Source organism: Catharus ustulatus, chromosome 4 (assembly GCF_009819885.2).
Source record: "Catharus ustulatus isolate bCatUst1 chromosome 4, bCatUst1.pri.v2, whole genome shotgun sequence".
NCBI lineage: Eukaryota > Metazoa > Chordata > Aves > Passeriformes > Turdidae > Catharus > Catharus ustulatus.
The window spans coordinates 61,308,502-61,327,111 of record NC_046224.1 but is presented as its reverse complement, the minus strand read 5'-3'; the positions used below and the strand labels follow the sequence as shown (position 1 = coordinate 61,327,111).

Below are 18,610 nucleotides of genomic sequence, written 5' to 3'. Positions count from 1 at the left end.
GCAGGTTGAGCTAGCACTGCTGATGGTTAGAAACACCTGCTTGGAGGAGGTGTGGTCTTGAGGGAAAATATCAATTAATAACTGAAATACTTGTGATCTGAGCAAAGTGGCTGTGGTTTAATTCACAGAGAAGCATAGAACTGTTTTCAAGAGCTGCCTGGTGCTGTCCAAGTGCAGGGTACTTCCAGGTTTCCACAGCTCAGAGGCCCACCTACCTGAGGATGCAGAGCTGGATCTTTGCCATGTTAGGCGACTCATATGGAAATAAACCATCCAGAAAAATATGGAAGGGATTTAATTTTATCTTTCTTTCTTTTTTGAATATTTTTTAAATTTCAGTTTTTATTTTTTAGTAAGAAAATAGTTGTATGTCTTCGAGGAGCACATTCAATGCATCATTAAACATTAAAACAGGAACACATCACTGCACACACACCAAAACCTGCTCTTCCCTCCACTAGAATTGCAAATCCATCATTGTGTTGAAAGAAAATGAAAGTAAGATTTTTAAAGTAAATCTCTTAGTTTGCCTTTGGCACAAAACCAAACAATTTCTATTGTGAGGTTTTCTGTCTGCATACAAATATTCCCCTGCAGCACAGTTCATCCTGGGGAATGTTCCCCAGTGTAACATATCTGTCACTGAGATTATTCTTCAGATGATCCATTTCATCTTGTTGCATCAATAAATGCTTACACTTTTCTGCTTCAAATAGAGGCTCATCCATCCCAGCTCCTGGCCCTGCACACACACCCCAACAATCCCACCCTGTGCATCCCTGAGAGAGTTCTCCAAACACTCCTGGAGCTCTGGCAGCCTTGGGGCTGTGACCATTCCCTGGGGAGCCTGGGCAGTGCCCAGCACCCTCTGGGGGAAGAACCTTTCCCTGATATCCACCCTGACCCTCCCCTGACTCCACTTCATCCCATTTCCTGGAGTCCTGTCTCTGGTCACAAGAACAGAAGGTAGCCTTCCACTGCCTGGATGGACTGGTAGCTCTGGGATGGGTGAGGATGAACTGTGAAAAACTGAGATGGACTAGGAGCTCTAGGAGGGACCAGGAATACCTGAGACTTCTGGGAAGGATTGGGAGCTCTAGGATATTCAGTTAAATTTCCAAAATTGTTTTCTGCCATGCTAAACGACTTAGTTTTTTCATCCAGCATTTCCTTTCTTCTCATGTTGGCTTAGCAACTCGTCATGTTGTTCAGATCTCCCTTTGGCTGAGTGCTACAGACCATAGCAAACTCATGGAAAAGTAAGGTTCAAGGAAGCACACCCATGGAAGAGCCAGCTGAGAAGATGGCCTGATGACCATCCTGGTGCAACCACTCCCCAATACAGGATCAGGGAGAGAATGGGAAGGGCAAAAGGGAGAAAATCTCTGGTTGGGATAAAGGCAACTTTATGGTAAAGCAAAGCAGGGAATTAATTCCCTGCTTGCCGTGGATGGGCAGGTGTTCAGCCATCCCCAGGGGAACAGGGCCCCCATCACACTCAACAGTTCCTCAGGAAGACACACCATTACTCCAAACATCCCTCCCTCCTTCTTCTCCCCACTTTATACACCGATGGTGCTGCCATAAGGTTTGGAATGTCCCTTTGGTCATTTGGGGTCACCTGTCCTGACTGTGTCTCCTCTTAAATTCCTTCAGCAGTGTGGCAGCAGGACAGGCCTTGGCTCAGTGTAAGCTCTGCTTAGCAATAACAAACCCATCTCTGTATTATCAGCCCTGTGTTCATCACTAGCACAAGGCACAGCCCCATACAGCCCTAGTGTTACTGTAAAATGTGATGTCCTTCAGGCCTTCTGAGAGTATAATCCCTCAGAACTTCTTTCTGTTCTGTAGAATTGCTGAGTGGTAACAGCCAAAATGCAATGAAATGCATGTGTGCATTCACAGGAATGCTTTTTCAAGTACACTTCCAGCTATGTGCTGGACTCTGTGTGTGAACTGTAAAGAGTATTTTTGTGCTGCATACACTGGGTTAAATTATTGGTGTTTCTGGTTGGGTTTGCTGTGCCCCACTGCTGCCAGGACTGTCCCAAAGGAGAGGTCACGAGAGGGGCTGCTGAGTAATGTTCATTCCCTCCCACAGCGTCTGAGGCACCACCACCATGGCAATGGATGTGCAGGCAGGATTGTGTCCTAGGTCTAATTCCTCATGCTGGTTAGAAAATCCACAGCTGCATTTCAGCACTTATATACTGCATTCCTAATTCTACTTTGGGGAAGCTTCTTTCAAAGGCACAATGCTCCCAGATTTTTATGTTTATCTGAGGGCAATTGTGCCTTAGAAATGGTTTATTGGAAACCTTTGACCTGAGTTCTAATCTGATTTAAATTCATTTAGGTTCAGAATCACTCTGGGCTAACTCCAGTGTAAGGGTAGTACTGGTCCATGGGGCAGCAATGGTGCTTCACAGAAATACCAACAGCAGCTGGCTTTGTGTCCTTAGTTAATTTGATTATATAGTTTTAGTTTAACTTAAACAAAGCAGCGACCTTATTATTATTTTAAGAAACCTATTTTGAGAAGAGGGAATCATATTTCTCCCATAAATCCATCTTCAAATGTCTTCTTTAGATGTACATGCAGCTGGGGCTGGAGCTGAGTTTGTGTGGGGAGGGGAAAAGCGTACTGGATTTCACTGATCACAGTGGCTTTAAATTATGCAGGGAACAGGGAGATGCTGTTTATGCATGAAGAAAACAAGGCTGGCATCAGAGATCAGAGGGGTCTTGCTTTTGTAGTTTCCCTCTGCTATAAAATGAGTACCAGGGGAAGATTGGGGTGTCTTGCAAAAATTATCTGAAGGTCACATTTGATGCTTGTGACCATCAGAAAACAAAATCTGGGTTCAACGGTAGTCAGCATTTTTATCATGGTTTCTGTCTCAAGCACTGCTCTTCTATAGCTTTACAAGAAACAATTCAGAATAAATGCTTGAATCTTGCTTTGCCTAAATATAAATTAAAGTCAGTCTCAGGGATTTCTCCTGATATGATCTTTAGTAAGAGCTGAATACATGTTTCCAAATAATAAATCACAGTTGCATAGGATATTTTCTGGTTTCTGCAGACATATTCTACATGTCTTATTTACTCTTCCCCTCCTTTATCTGAAATTAAAATCTGCTTTAAAATATCAGTGTTCTAAATCACCTAATATACTTCAAAATCACAGCAGGGGAACTGAGAATGGCTGTCAATAACAGATCCTGTTAATTCTAATATTTCCTATTGTACAGTTCTGTCACATCTGTTATTTTGTTTATGTGTTTTGCCTACAGAATGAAAAGGAGAAGCTGACATGGAGTGACCGCATGCCTGGATATGCAGCAAACTTCGGACTCATTTTATTTATGGTAACATAATCTGCACTTCTGCTTGTTTACTAGTGTGAGAAACTTTGCCATGAGCATCTAGAAGGAAACCCTTGAATTGCTGTTCTCAATTATGTTAAAAATCTGAAGGTGAGGTCAGTTTGGGAGAAATATTAGGAAGGTTCATGGAACTCAATTCCTGCTTCCACCTTTATTCTCTTTTTCCAAAGGCTGCTTGTGGAAGGGCTGACTTTCTGTAATACCTGTTCATTACATGAATTCTGCCTCTCCCCTAGGGTTTCTGTTCCATCTCTGTTATCCAGTGAAGGGATAACATTGATATTTAGTTGTGAAAACAGTATTGCATATGTTGGTCACAGCAATGTTCAGAAAGGTTGAGCTTCGGAACAGGTGACACCCAGGTGAAATATTGAGAAATATTTATCCAAGACACATTCAGGTGAGGAAGATCATGGTACACAGTCCTCCCTTGGAAACAAGAATCAGTTGTGCAGGTCAGCCTCTAAAGTGGGGACACCATTGTCCTGGTTAAAAGTCAAATTTCCAGCAATACAGGTACACCATGAAGCTGCTGGACTTTGTAAACAGCAACGGGAAGGCTTGGCTAACAAACCCCAAATTACATGATAAAGGATCCCATTATCCCTCTGCTTACAGTAGTAACTGACTGAAAGTTTCTGTTCATATCTACAGCCACTATAAAATGGCAATGAAGTAAGTCTGTTTACACCATTGCAGCATCTAACTAGGGAAACTGACCTGGGGCCTAAATTATTTTAAGACACTTACGTGTATTTGTAATTTACTCGAATTTGCATATGTTGCACCAGATGCCCTGTGAAGATTTCATCTATTTTGCTGACAATCAAATGCTCATCTTGAAGTTTATTTCTACACCCTTATAGATATGTTTATATATGTATGAAGATGCATGCATTGCATATTGAGAATATTTTCTGTACATTATAGACGTGTCATTTATGGGTGTACTTGCAGCATTTTGAGTGAGTTTACCATCCTGAGGCCATACTCAGTATTTGCTTTTTAGAAAGAACCTCTAAGTGGCTTCAGTCATGACTTCACTTAGAGCAGACCACACTGAGTCTGACTAAGCACACAGCCCTGATTTAGCTTTTACAAGTAATTCTTCTGCAGACAAGGTGCTTACATGTGCTCTTGACTTTCACCACATGTTTAAATCTCCCCTAAGCATGAGCTTAAAGTGCTTTCCTGACTCATAGTCCAGGTATTACCCTCCCTGCTTACTGTTACATCTCAGAGAGATTTATAAAGGGTTATTGCCTAGAGTTTGTGAGATGTAAAACGCAGAGCTCCAATTCTTCAACTCCTGTTCGTGACTAGTGGAACTAGGCTGACTTTCACCATCTGGCAAAGTGGACACAATGATTTTATTTTTGCAATATTTTGAGCATTATTTATATGTAAGTACCTACAAGAGACAACGTGCAAACCATGCATGAAATTCAAGCCAACTCTTGATGAGGGAGAGCACGCTCTGCTATCCTACATGGATATTGCAATCTGCTCTGTACTGGATGGGATGTTTCCCTTTTTCCTGCTAGATTAGTTAAACAGGAATAGGAAAGATCAGACTGAAGTTTTGTTGTCAATCTGTGAAATAGAATTGTGTTGTAAACCTTATTGGTCTCGTTTACCTCTATTTTTATTTTTCACACAGATTAATTATTTTGACTATGAGCCTATGTACAAAATTAATAATAAAATCTTGAATGTGCAGGAGTACCCAGACACAGACCTGCACACAAGTCATAGCAATTTCTAGTGCCGCAGAAGTGATTGTTGAATTTTTAATGCTACCTTTTCCAGGCCAAAAGGGTTTGGTGTTTAAAATCTATAGGTACTTTCCATGCAGATTTCTACATTGCTATAGAGTGATTCTGTTTTGTTCTGTCCCTCCTTCCCTGTGCTTTACATCCCATACTTTTCCTGTTGATTCTTGAGGCTGGTGATGGTTTTCTTAGTGTAAAATCTTCCCTTTTTATTTTTTTTTCCCTTTACTTCCATTGTGTACTTCATTTTTGGGAATTGTCTTTCAAGAATTGTGTCATGGTCTTTTCCTTTTTTTCTGGCTTTTCCTCTGTTTGTATTAAGCCAGGCATGGTGTTCGCTTTGTTCAAAATGTAGGTTGAAAAAAACACTGTGTTTGATTCTCTTGCCCAGCCTTACATCACCAAACAATTCCAAGGATTATTTCACACATGTATGGATGCTTTAAAATCTGAGCACAGTCCTTTTGTTGTACACAAAGCCTCATTGGACTGCAGAGGGGGCAGAAGATCCAAGTCTGATTTAAGCTATGCATTTTGCAGGGATTGTAGAAAAGTTCACAAGTTTTATTTTTGCAGAGTGAGATCAATGGTAGCAGATCAGGGCTCAGCTGGGCATCTAAAATTTTTCTTGAGTGTGATTAACGGTAACACGTCACAATTTATTAACCTCATATTTAGAAGGCACATGTTGTGGCAGAGGTTTCTGAGCAGGTGATAAAGACACTGGTAGTGTTGGAAGAGAGCAGGGTGGCATGGAGCAATGCAACACTGAGGCTTTTCTTTCTTTGGCTCAGTCAGAGGAAGGAAGAAAATCAATTTGTGTCATGGCAGAAGAGTTCAGCCTCTTCCACCCTATTCTCACTCACATGGTGTAATACTTGACTCTAGAATAGCCCTACTGGGGAGCCAGAGAACTATCTGGACATTAAATTGTTATCCTACTTGGATGGAGGTAGCAGCCTAGCCCACGGGGTTTTATAGCTTCCTTCTCAGATCTAGTTTACTTTCCTGTTTGTCTTCATTCATACCAGGCTCAGTAGGTGATCTTTTCTGCAGCCAATTTTCACATCTGTTTCTAAGCAGCTCAGCCCTGGACAGACTAGTTCAGCTATTCAGGGAAGAAACTGCCATAACAGGGGGGAAGGATGGCCAGAGGGAATGCTGGCAATGACAACAAACCCCAAAGTGGGCACCTGAACAAATGGTGGCCTGCTTGATCAGGAATTTGGCAGAAGAAGTATTTTCAGGAATGAGAGAAATACTGTGAAGATACAGGAACCATTCCCCCTCAGTGACTGTCTGGGGAGTGAGAACTATGCTCACAGTCACTATGCAGTCCTACAGGCCCTCCTCAATTTTCTCTTCTTGCTGGATGCACAGATAATGAAGACTCCTAAAGGAGTGTTTTTCCATCTGTGTCTAAGCAGATGTTTAAAAACAGCTGAGCAACTGAGAGTTTCTGAAGCCCTGGTGCTTTTGCAAAGCAAATATTTTTGTTCTTTAAACAAATAAAACATTTTTTTTCCCAGTAACTTTGTGTACCTTGCTAGGGCACTGCATGGATTGAAAAGGTTGCTTCTCTCTCATCCTCCAGGGCAAGGGGTCCCTAAAATCTTTTGGTCACATTCAAGAGTTTCCTACTGAACTTTCACAATCTGAAATTTCCTCTTTCTCTATTTAGTGAGGACTGTCCCTGACTCTTCTTCCTGTACTGTTAAGATATCATTCCTAAGTGGGAATTCATGATGGGGAGAGGTGTGTGTGGAGGCCCAGGGATCTCATCAGCTCCAGAACGAGGCATCCAATTTCTGATTATCCTTGTCCACCACCATAGTGAAAAAATTGCAAAGAAATCCACAGGGAAAAGAAACAGGAAGAGAGCATTAGGAAGATGATTAAGAAGAAGGAATCTGTGACCCACATTAAGAAAAAGCAAGGAGCTTAAGGTGTCTGTAGAGGTGGAAGGTGAAGTAAATTAATACCAGGTGGTGCTGTTTTGTTTTCTTTCTTTATTGGGGCTTTTACTGTCTACTCTAGTGATTGTAATGGGGAAGCAAGGAAAAAGTTATGGTTGTGTTCCTGCACCTCTTCTGTCACAGCAAGGTAGTTCAGCATGAATGTGATTTTTTTGTTGGTTCATTTGGTAGGTAAGTCAAAACCAAAATAGGTATGAAAACTAGAAATGTTTCCTTGACACAGTGAAAACTACAAAACCAAAGGAAATAATCTTCTATGTAATATGAAAAGTTTTCATTTAAAATATTTCAAGCTCAGGCTTTTATAATTCAACAACATTTAATTTTAAATTAATGAAACAGTTCTTTAAAAAGTAAAATTAAGTGTTTTACTAGGTCTAACATTTTATTACTCTTTGCTGATAAAACACATTTACCAATTTCATCTGGAATCTCCAGCAGTTTATCAAAATAATTAATTTTTAGTATGTTTATTAGTTCTTAAAAGCAAAATGTACCCAGTTTTTACCTTCAACCTTTAATAATTTGATTATTGTTGTGGTTCTTTTGCAAATTTGCAAATTTTTCAATTTTTTTTTTCAAATTTTTCAAAATTCTTTTGAAAATTTCCTTTTCATGCAACAACCTTCCTCTGAATCCAGGAATTAAAATGAATGTTAAATTTCCTTAAACCCATGTTTTGAATCTGGGCCCCTAGGCCCATTTTAATAATTGCAGTAGTCTAATCTTTCACATTGAGGTAGTCTCTTTCATCTGAGGACCTCAAGATATTTTACCTAAAATAATGAATGAACACTGGAATTCTTGCTAAAGGCAAAAATGAAAGGGAGAAATGTACCTTCTCCCACTTTTGTGTTGTGATGATGAAAATGTGCTATTTTTTATTATTGTTTTATTGATTGTTTTTTTTTTCCATTGTGGATTGGTTTCTTTTTTTTTTTTTTTTTTTTTTTTTTTTTTTTTTTTTTTTTTTTAAACCAGAATGCCACAAGCCTGTGAAATTCAAATTCTTCTTGTGGGAACTTGACCTTAAGTAGCAGGGCCAACTTTCTTCATCTCATGGGTCAAAGCCAGCCCATGAAGGATGCCAGGGATACCAAGTGATTTCTGGGACACAAATGTAAAATGAAGCCTTAACAACCCTGCTTAGGTCAGTCTTAAAGAAATAGTAACAGGGGAAACTTTTTATTCTTTAGTTGGTAAGTTGGCACTTCTGCTGTGCACAGGTGAAGCTCTTTGAGCCAATAAAGCCCATTTACCTGGCTGCACATAAATATAGTCCCTTCAGTCCAAGCCATCTGAATCTATTGCCAGAAAAAAGAACTTACTTGATTCCTGCTTTGAAACCCAAAATGTCCAAATTTCACTGCATGGATGATGTGTGTACTTTCAATCAGAATGGCCATGCCCATCTGCAGGAATCCATGGAATCTGGATGAAAGAATCACAGATTTGGGTTGAAACGGACTTTAAAGGTTATCTAACTCCCTGTCACTCACTGGATCGGGACACTCAGGGCCCCATCCAGCCTGGCCTTGGACACTTCCAGGGATCCAGGGGCAGTCACAGCTTCTCTGGGCAACCTGTGCCAGGGCCTCACCACCCTCACAGGGGAGAATTTCTTCCTGAAATCTAACAAAAAATGTCCTCTTTTGGTTTAAAACCATCCCCCTTTTCCTACCACTACCTGTTGATGTAAGCTCACTTTCTTGCTTTTTAATAAGCCTCCTTTAGATATTGAAAGGTAGTATAAGATCTCCCTGGAACCTTCTCTTTTCCAGGCTGGACAATCCCAACTTTCTCAGGCTGTCTTCACAGGAGAGATGCTGTGAAGCATCTGAGCATCCAGCTCTCTGAGCATCTTGTGTCAGTTGGACTGTTGTGCCAGTTTAGAGTTGTGCATCCATTTCCTAATTTCTTATTTATGTCCCTGTTTGTTGGAGAGCTTTGAATCATTGCCTTTTAATTCAATCACCTTCATATTATCACCGTGCAGTAAGAACCAGCTCCGCAGTGCCAATTCATGGAACACACCCAACCTCCCAGCCAAAGCTTCTGTTTCCAAGGTGAGCTAATCCATGTGTTCATTTGTTTGCAGATCATGCTGACGTTTTCAGCAGTGTTCGGTGTCATCGTGTACCGAATCACCACAGCAGCGGTTTTGTCCTTCAGCACAAACGAGACAACCAGGTCCAACGTCCGAGTGACCGTAACTGCCACTGCTGTTGTCATTAACCTCGTGGTGGTCCTCATCCTCGATGAAATTTATGGAGCTGTGGCCAAATGGCTGACAGAAATCGGTAAAGCTGCCTCGCCACGTTCCTCATTAATCCAAGTATTGACAGGAGGGGGTGCACAGAGGAATATTTCCTCCTGGACAGGGCCAGTGGAAACATTCAGGCCTGTTAGGTACCTCTTTACTGCTAGGAGCTGCAGAAAATCAGTGGGTTGTTTAAAAAATGTTGATGACTCTGACAAAGTTATGCTGATATTGTTTCCCTGATGAAAGTTTTAACCATTTCCTTACTGCTCAAACGAATTTTTTGTTCCATTCTAAGGATATGTCTGGGATGGACTTTTTATTAATGATTTCTATTGCAGTTAGTGGCTGCACTTTCAAAATTTATTTTAAACATCAAAATATTGTTGCAAGCCTGGCTATTTATTTCTTTTGAAGGGAAGTAATTCCTTTGACTACTAAAGAGGTTTAGGCCTAAAGTATTGATTTGTTATATACATTAGGCTAAAGATGTTTACTAATCAGGATTTAGGCTGGGGGGATTTTTTATTATATAAATTAGACTGAGGATGTTGACTGATAGTGCCTTTACTCTTAAGACTTCTGTTTCTTCTCAATTTCTCAGTATACTTTTAAATTCACAAATGAAAGCATCTCTTTCAGTCCTATATTTGGAAGAACATTACAAACTACAGTTTCACAGTTGTTAGAGGTCCAATCCTGAATTTTGGAAGTATGGTCCTGTTCGTTAAATGCCTAAAGTATTTGAAAGAAATTAAGACAAAGCAAATTGCTACTTTAGTGGGTTGTTTGTTTATTTCTGTTTTGCACCAGGCATTGGGCAGATTGTGACAGGGTCACAAAAATGGACTCTGTTCTAGTGGCATAAATGAGCTCAGGCCCACTGTCCAGGCTAAAATTGTACCCAGATTTTCAGCTTTCACATAAGTGACAGGCTGCTAATTGTGTGTGACCCCGTCAATTCTGTTCATTGCACCTGCCCAGGTAAGAAAGGGCAAAAATGTTAAAGAGTGACCCAGCTGTGTGGGAAGAGTAGGAAAAGATGGAGACTTCTCCAGCAGCTTCTAGGCAGGAGCTGGGAAGTGCTGGGTGCTGCCATGGCATCTCTTAGGGAAGTACAGGAGGAAAATCTCCCCCTTTGGAATGTGCACCAGGTGGAACTGTGAAATAAAAAAATTCTTACTTGCTGGTTATTGTCCCCCTTGTCACTTTGCATTTAATTCTAATCCTATCTTTATTAGGGCAGCATTCCTGATCAACCATGAGATGTTTTATTTAAGAAGGATCCAGTCAGAATAATCTCTAGTGCTACAAATTACATGAGTTCACTCAGGCAGCTTTCTCCAGCGCTAGGCTCAGATGCCAAATGTAATCAAAGTGTTTTAAAAAATTACAATTCATGCATGCTGATAAATGCTGCTTAACTTGTGAACTCTCATTTTGCTGAGAAGAGAAAAACATACTCAAGTCTCTTGTCACGCTGCACTTAATCCACAAGCTGAAGAACACACTTGTTGGGCTGAAGGAGTAGCTCTTGACAGCTTAAGTTTCTATTCCAACCCCAAGTACACTTGAATCTCTGTTCAGGTGAAAAATACATCTGTAAGCACAAGAATAGCTCTGATAGCAATTGTGTTAATCATAGGATCACAGTCGTGCGTATGCCTCAATACCTCCTCAGTCAGTGCCTGGAGGAAAAGAGTAGGAGTTTTGTTGTTATCAGTACAGAGAGCTCATCCAGGATGGAGCAGGGCCCCTCTGGACCCAGCAGAAGGGGACACTGATGCCCCTTTATTCCAGATGAGAACAGCCAGAGTGCAGATGGTGTCTTGCTATTCCCAGGAAGAGTAGATCATCTTCAATAATCAGGTGGTGCCAGACAAGATTTACATCTCACTTGTAACTCAGAATCACAGAATGGTTTGGATTGGAAGGAACCTTAAAGCTCATCTCGCTCCAAGCCTCTGCCATGGGCAGGGACACCTTTCTATCCCAGGTTACTCTGAGACCCATCCAGCCTGGCCTTGGACACTTCCAGGGATCCAGGGGCAGCCACAGCTTCTCTGGGCACCCTGTGCCAGGGCCTCACCATCCTCATAGGGGAGAATTCACTGAGGCCAAGGATGAACCAGTGAAACGGGAACAAAATGAAAGCTACTCATGTTTGTCCCTTGCAAACGCAGCAGCTCCTTCAGAGAGCTAAGGCCCATTCCACCTTTAGCTCATCTCATCTGCCACCTGCAAAGTTCCAGCTGCCCAATTTTGGCATAACAGCCCAGCACTGAGTGTTTCATTTTTTTGGGATGAAGGAGTTTTCTTCATTACTAATGCACCTATTCTGGCTGAATGCATTTCTCATGCAGCACACCCGAGGAGCTGGAGGACAAATTCTACACATGCCTCTACAGCTATGGTATAGGATGTCTGAGGGAGCCTCTGGAACCATATATGGTGTGCAAATGTTCTTCCAGAGGCTGAGCTCATCCTTGGGGGGGTTCTCTGTAAAGCAGAGTTTAGGATTTTTCTCCCTCAAATGAAAAACTGCACTGCTGTTATTCAATATTCCTGTTGTCCTGAGCCTTTGTCTTGTGGATCTATTCAGTGTATGAGGTCACCTACAAATTGTTTGAAGGTTTAATTAAGCTTTTTTTATACATATTGGTGGATTATGCATTAGGGCTCATCAGGCTGTGGACTGATCTTTTATGAAAATGTTGTTGAAAGTATCACAGAGAAAGCCAGGCAGTGAGGGGTTCATTAGGCTTTTCTATTCCTTTAGTGCAAAAGTTATCTCACTGTGTCTTTAAGAAAAATGCCCCAAAACATCAGCAAACAGAACACTCAAACTGTGCCTAAAACAAAGCTTTACAAGTACATCAGCATGTTTAATGAAGTCCTTAAACCAGAGCTCTTATTATTCTACACTTTTTTTGTGCCACTGAAGTTCAGCCAAGAATGATAAATTTAATAATAAAATTCTCTTCTTTCATATTAGATACAGTTTAGGATGAGCAGAGAAACACAAGGGTTTCACCGATATAAAATCTTTTAAAAAGGATCCTACTGACAGATTGAAAAGCCTCTATCTTATACCTGTGTTTTCTGCTGCCAGAAAATTTTCACAGAAATTGAAAATAAATCTGGGAACAGAATAATGAATACTGAAAATATCTAAAGCAAGAAATCTTGAAATATAGAACATACATAGTGAATTGTAAACAAAAACGTGCCTTTATTTTGTACTTAACTCACGTAATACCTTATTAAAAAATGTATTTGGTCTTGCGTTTAGCATCAACTATACCAACAATCTCACCACAGAAAAGAAGGCTTGTGGACTAAAAGTTAAGGATGCTTTTAAGGTGTTTTTTCCTGGTTGAAAGTCTTTCTACTTTCCTTTCAGCAGTTCTCAATTGAGAATATGAATGTTTTGGTTTTTTAGTTGTGCAACTGTGTAACAGATACACTCGTGTATGTTAATATCCATATATACAGCAAGGTAATTTATAGTGTTTTTGCTTTGTGGAATTGAATATCTCTGGAAATCAGGACTCAGTGACAGACCTAGTGGCTTTGGTACAAATTAGAGGTACAAAAGAAAAACTAATACAAGCCCAGAGTCTGAAGCTTGGTTTGTTTTTTTGTACATGTTTGGGGATTCAGTGATTTTTATATACTTACTGATTCAAGTCTCTGGTTTGCTTTTTTTCTTTCCCCAGAAATACCAAAGACAGAGAAAACTTTTGAGGAAAGACTGATTTTGAAGGCATTCCTACTGAAGTTTGTGAATTCTTACGCATCAATTTTTTATGTTGCCTTTTTTAAAGGAAGGTAGGATAAATATTCTTTACATGGATACATATTTCTGTATATGCATTTTTATAGATGTTTCTATATTAGTGGATCTGTGTTTAAAAATGGGCACAAAGGCCTGGGACTGATCATCTTTGCCAGCTCTGAAAAAATATCATTGACAGGGTTATCTAAAGTTAATAATTCATCTTCGTTTTAAAAAAACTGTTGTTTCTATAATAAATGGTGCTTACTGAACTTTCCACAGTTTAGCAAATTTTCCTTGAAGCATCATTCAGCAAAGAAAGGTTTTCCTGTTTCATTTGAAATTAGAGAACTCTTTTTTTCTATTACTTTCTCATTATTTTGCATTATTTTCCCGTATCATATTAAGAAATAGTTACGGTCAACTGGCAAATGAAGTGATTAACCAAAAAGCTAATTCAGCTGTCCTGCTAAATAAGTGTGACTTCCTATGGGCTCAGAATCCTTGTCATTTGGGACCCAGTCATCCACATGCCTTTGAATGGGAAGCTTAAAATGATTCTTTGCTAAAACTTTGGGAAAAAAAAAAAAAAGTTTAAAACATCCTCTGGATTCTGTTTCCTACAGTTTTGCTCTTCCTTTTGGGGACTGTAAAGTTTGTTAATCTTTTCACTAATCTCTCTTCACTAATCCTACCCAGCACCTTTCATTTCAGGATTAATGATACATTTTGCCAGAGGTTGCAAACATTTTAAGACACCAATGACAAAAAGGCACAAAATTCTGTCGTTTTTGACCATATTTTTGTGTTGTATGTTTAGAATAAAGTAAATATCATTGCTTCTCCTGGTGTAGTCAGAAGAGTCTTGGTTGTGTATAGATGTGTAAATAATTCCATTCAGGGCATTATTCACATGTAAGTGAATGTGAATTAGGATATGTATCTCCAGATTTATTTGCCACCTCTAATCAAGTAAGGGCATTTATTACTATGTTTTTTTAGCATTGAAAAATATTTTATTAAAATTATTTTATCCAGATGAAGTAGAAAACCATTTGTAGAGGCCTGTTGCTTTGAAATAAAGCTGAATATGTGCTGAGCCCTTGAAAATTCATATTGAAGAAACTACTTCTGAAATATTTTGGCTAACACAAATGAATAATCTTGATTTCAAAGTCAACTTTTTTTGGTGTTTTTATATTAAATCATGGTGGAAAAATTAGCTTATTTTTCTGTTTTTATACTGATTTATGTATTATAATTTCTTTCAGGTTTGTTGGCCGTCCTGGTCGTTATGTGTATGTGTTTGAAGGTTATAGGATGGAAGAGGTAAGTACATATGAAATTCAAATTGCATATGAAATCCTTTACACTAAGAAATATATGTACAGTGCTCAGTGGACTACAGACAACAGGAAAAATAGAAAACACATGCTAAAACAAGAGGTTAAATCTTCAAATTGAATAGGCAAAACCCAGGGTTTCCAGCTAAGGCAACTTTGTATTCTTTCTTTCTTCAGTTTTGACTATTTCATGGTCTTTCTTAGATGAACCTTCACCATTTCTGTGGTTCCCAACTGGGCACTAAGGCACAAACATTCCATGATTTGGTTGAGGCCCTTGGGAAGTGTGAATCTGGCTTCCCATTCTGCAGATTGCTTGAAGCTTGGCCATTTTAATAGCTTAAAAACCTGGAGCCATTTTGTGCTAAACCTATAAACATCTCTTTTTTAAAAAAAATCCCTCGTGGAGGGCATTGTTGTGGGTATTCCCTTGAAAGCTGAGAGATGTATTCGAGGTTTGACAATAAAGCTGACATAAAAGTCTTTGCAAGATTGAAGGTTTTCTTTCCCTCCTGGGAGATATCAGGTTGGAAAAGTATTGGTGATCCTGCTTTATGTTTATTACATTGATTTTATAGTAAATATTTTTTAAGGAAATATAGGAGTCCCAGGGCACAGTGAGTTGTTTCAGAGCTCTGCATTTTTTTCCATAATGCAGTTTTATGAGTGGAGATGAAATACCTTGCCAAGCACAGATTTGCAGTGATGGATGAAGTCCATGATCCCACACAAATTGGTGGCAGGGACAGTGGGCACAAGGAGACACTGGGAGCTCTCCCAAGTGAGTATTTTAAAATTAATTCTCTTAATCCCTTTACACTCTGGTTTTGTTTAATTGCAGTGTGCACCAGGAGGGTGTCTGATGGAGCTCTGCATTCAGCTGAGCATCATCATGCTCGGAAAGCAACTGATACAAAACAATCTCTTTGAAATTGGAATCCCGTACGTATCCCAATCTTTTCCATTATGTGTTATTCCTATGGCACAGTAAATCAAAGCCTTGATCCTTAGTCAGCTAAATGGGACTTTTGCTACTGCCTTCAGTGGGTTCTAATTGAATGTGATGATAAATCACATTTTTGGTTGTGGTGGAATGATCTGGTTGTATTTTATGTTGAATAATTGGCTATATCTTCACTAAATAGCTTAAAGAAAATGATGGAATATATGAAATAATTGATTTAAATTAATTTTAGAAACCAGGGAAAACAGGCAAGATATGATAGATCTCCTGGGAAGTTTCAGAGAAGCTTTCAGGACAGCAGCATTGAATACAAATTAGCACAAAGTGGAGGGGAGATAGTGTGGGGGAAAGCAATAGCCCATAAAGATGTTAAAATCTATTACTTGATCTATGACTGTTTTATGGGTTTAGGGATGAAATCCACACATTTCCAAGGTGCCTTTATGTCCTTCTGTGATGATGCAGGGGCAAGCAGAGACACTGACAGCTCAGTGCCTTTCTGCCACGGGCTGCTTCAGTGCTCAGTCGCCTGCTCCAAATACAACAGGAAAACTCTCCCTGTGTCTCACCAGTGCCATGGGGATCTTCAGGCACTGGGAATCCACTGAGAAAGTCCTGCTCCTGCCTCTTGGGAGGTTTGCTTAATGGTGGCAGTGGCCTGTGAAGTGTTGGAGATGAAGAGTCTGGTTTAGACATCTCAGCTCCACTGAAATGAGGCAGAATCTTCCAGCTCTGCTGTCAGCAGCTTTTAGGTCACATCCATAAGGCTGTGAAGATGGTAACTAGAAATTAAGAGGAGTGATTCTTAAAAGATATGAAATATATTTCAAACGAGTCCTTTTCCTCCCTTTTCTCAGCAAGAATCTTTTTTGTTCCTTGCAAGGAATTTAAATAGAGAGAGGAAAAATTCCCAAACAAATCAGATGTAGATTATGGATGGTTTCATTATTCTTGTGTCAAAGTTCAATAGGGAGGCCTGTTTTCTGTCTGCATCTCATTGAGTTTACATTTTATTTTGAGAAAAGGGTGGTAAATCATTCCCAAAATATCTGACATGTTGAAGGCTTAAAGCTTTCTCAGTGTAAACCTGGTGTAATTTGTTTCTTGTCTTCCAAAAACTTACTGCTACTGGACTTTTTTAATGGGGATTTTATGATGTTACAAATACTGTATTTATTATTTTTGACTCATGAAAGCATGGGCTGATCCAGTCCAAACAAAAAGTCGTGTCCGATTATTTTTCATTTCCCCCCCTTCTGTGCAAGAATGCGATAATTTCATCCCGTTTTTCTGCCTCGGATCTGCTCCCCCCACTCTTCAACCAACAAACTGTGATGGCCTCAATTTTCAAAACTGTTTGAAAACAAATCTACTTTCATCCTCCCCTTCCTAGATAAATACCTCAGTTCAGTCACAATGCCATCTTGCCATGCTGGAATAAATGTATCTGCTTTTTCTTTGCTTGTCTGCATACCCTAGAGAATTGTGTGTGTATCTGTAGGGCTTGGCCCTTCTCCCTGGACCTGTTTGCACCAGAAGAATCACTGAGCACCTAATTAAATCAGATTTAGCCTTCTATTCCTTTATGGACCACTGTACTGGTGTGGCTGGATCCTTAAGGGTACCAGCAGCTGCATTTTCATCCCCCCTAGCCTTGTGCCTCTTTGGAGGGACTGAGAGTTGGGTGAATAACACAGATTCTTCCATTGACTCCCTGTATTTTCCCGTGGACAGAGTGCTGCCACCAACCTTCTCCATATGGAGAGACAGAAGGGGATATCATAAATGGTGATTTGCTCCTCAGAATTTGGTTCTGTCCCCTGCACATCTGTAACATGAAAGCACCTCCCTGCTGAGTGTCCTGGTTTCGAGGACAGGTGTCTGCTGAGAAAGGCAGCAGTCTCTCTTTGAAATGGAGAATGTAAACCCCCTCCCTCCAAATTATTATAATTTTGAAATTAAGGGGGCTTTCAGGCAAAGATATGGGAATTAGGAATAACAGTTCTTTTCTAGGGAAATTAAAATAGAAATACAGTACTACAAAGAAACAAACTCCAAGCCCTGACAAAGTCAGAGTACAACCTGACACCCCGTCAGGCAGGGTGCTGGTAGCAGTCCCATTAAATGGTGGCTGCATCCTCCTGCAGTGACAGATGTGATTCAGTTGGAGCAGTGCTCCTGCAGAAGGTGCAGTTTTCCTCTGAAGGTGAATATGTGGAAAAGTCCAGTTTTCCTCTGGAATCCAGTGGAAAAAGAGTTCCCTCGGTGTCCCAAAATCTCAGGTTTTATCTTGGTACGAAAGGCTTGGCTCTTCTCCCTAGCTGGACCATCTCCCAGTGGGATGCACTAATTTATCAGTCACACAGTGGGACTCAATAGCCCATTAACAGAAAATGACTCCCTGGAGGAAAGATGGGTTGTGAAAAGATAAAGGACAATGCCCCACCTGGTTTCAAAGGATGGCTCATTAGCAGAGAATATCTCCCACAGAGTTAAGAATCACTGCCCCACCTGGTCTCAACAGGTGGTGATAGAATACATACTTTTGGTCACACTCTGTATTGCAACCCATGACACTGAGTTATCTGATGACACTCATCAAAAAAGTTTTTTTCCTCACTGAAATGTCAGGATTTCAAGTTCGTATTTTGCTTTTTTTTTGTTTTCTTTTTTTGTTTGTTTTTTTTGGTTTTTTTTTTGTTTTGTTTTGTTTTTTGTTTTTTTAAATCTTTTGATTTCATTCACCAGAAAAACAAAGGTGTTTTAGTTGATTTTCAGAAATCCCAAATCCCATTTTCTTCTCTTTCTCCTCAAAAAATACTGGTAAGTAGATGATAGAGTAAGTTTGCAAGCAACAGTCATCCTTTATATTCCTAGAACCCCAAACTGGAAAGAACTGGAAAGCATCTTTCCATGTCTTCATTCTGCTTTATCCATGGTCAGTACTGGGTGATGAGGGAAATTTCAGATGTCAGCCCTGCCTTTTTGGGGGTCATGGGGGACACATCCTTGCTTTTCCCTTCAATGTTTCTGTAGAAACCGCTGCCACAGCTATGATAGATGTGATTGCTGGTCTCCTAAGCCTGGTGTGATTTCTTTTTTAAAATTTCTGTATCCAGCAATAGCAA

The 18,610-nt window shown here is 40.0% G+C and overlaps 1 protein-coding gene across 1 annotated transcript in view; it reads left to right on the top strand.

The window, feature by feature from the left end:
• Positions 1–18,610, top strand: part of LOC116995366 (anoctamin-2-like) — a 147,936-nt gene that overhangs the window by 107,367 nt on the left and 21,959 nt on the right. Inside the window, exons 15-19 of the mRNA XM_033058045.1 lie at positions 3,297–3,371; positions 9,236–9,437; positions 13,117–13,228; positions 14,447–14,504; positions 15,360–15,460. Of these exons, the coding sequence (XP_032913936.1) occupies positions 3,297–3,371; positions 9,236–9,437; positions 13,117–13,228; positions 14,447–14,504; positions 15,360–15,460 (548 nt within the window). The remainder of the gene's footprint in view (positions 1–3,296; positions 3,372–9,235; positions 9,438–13,116; positions 13,229–14,446; positions 14,505–15,359; positions 15,461–18,610) is intronic.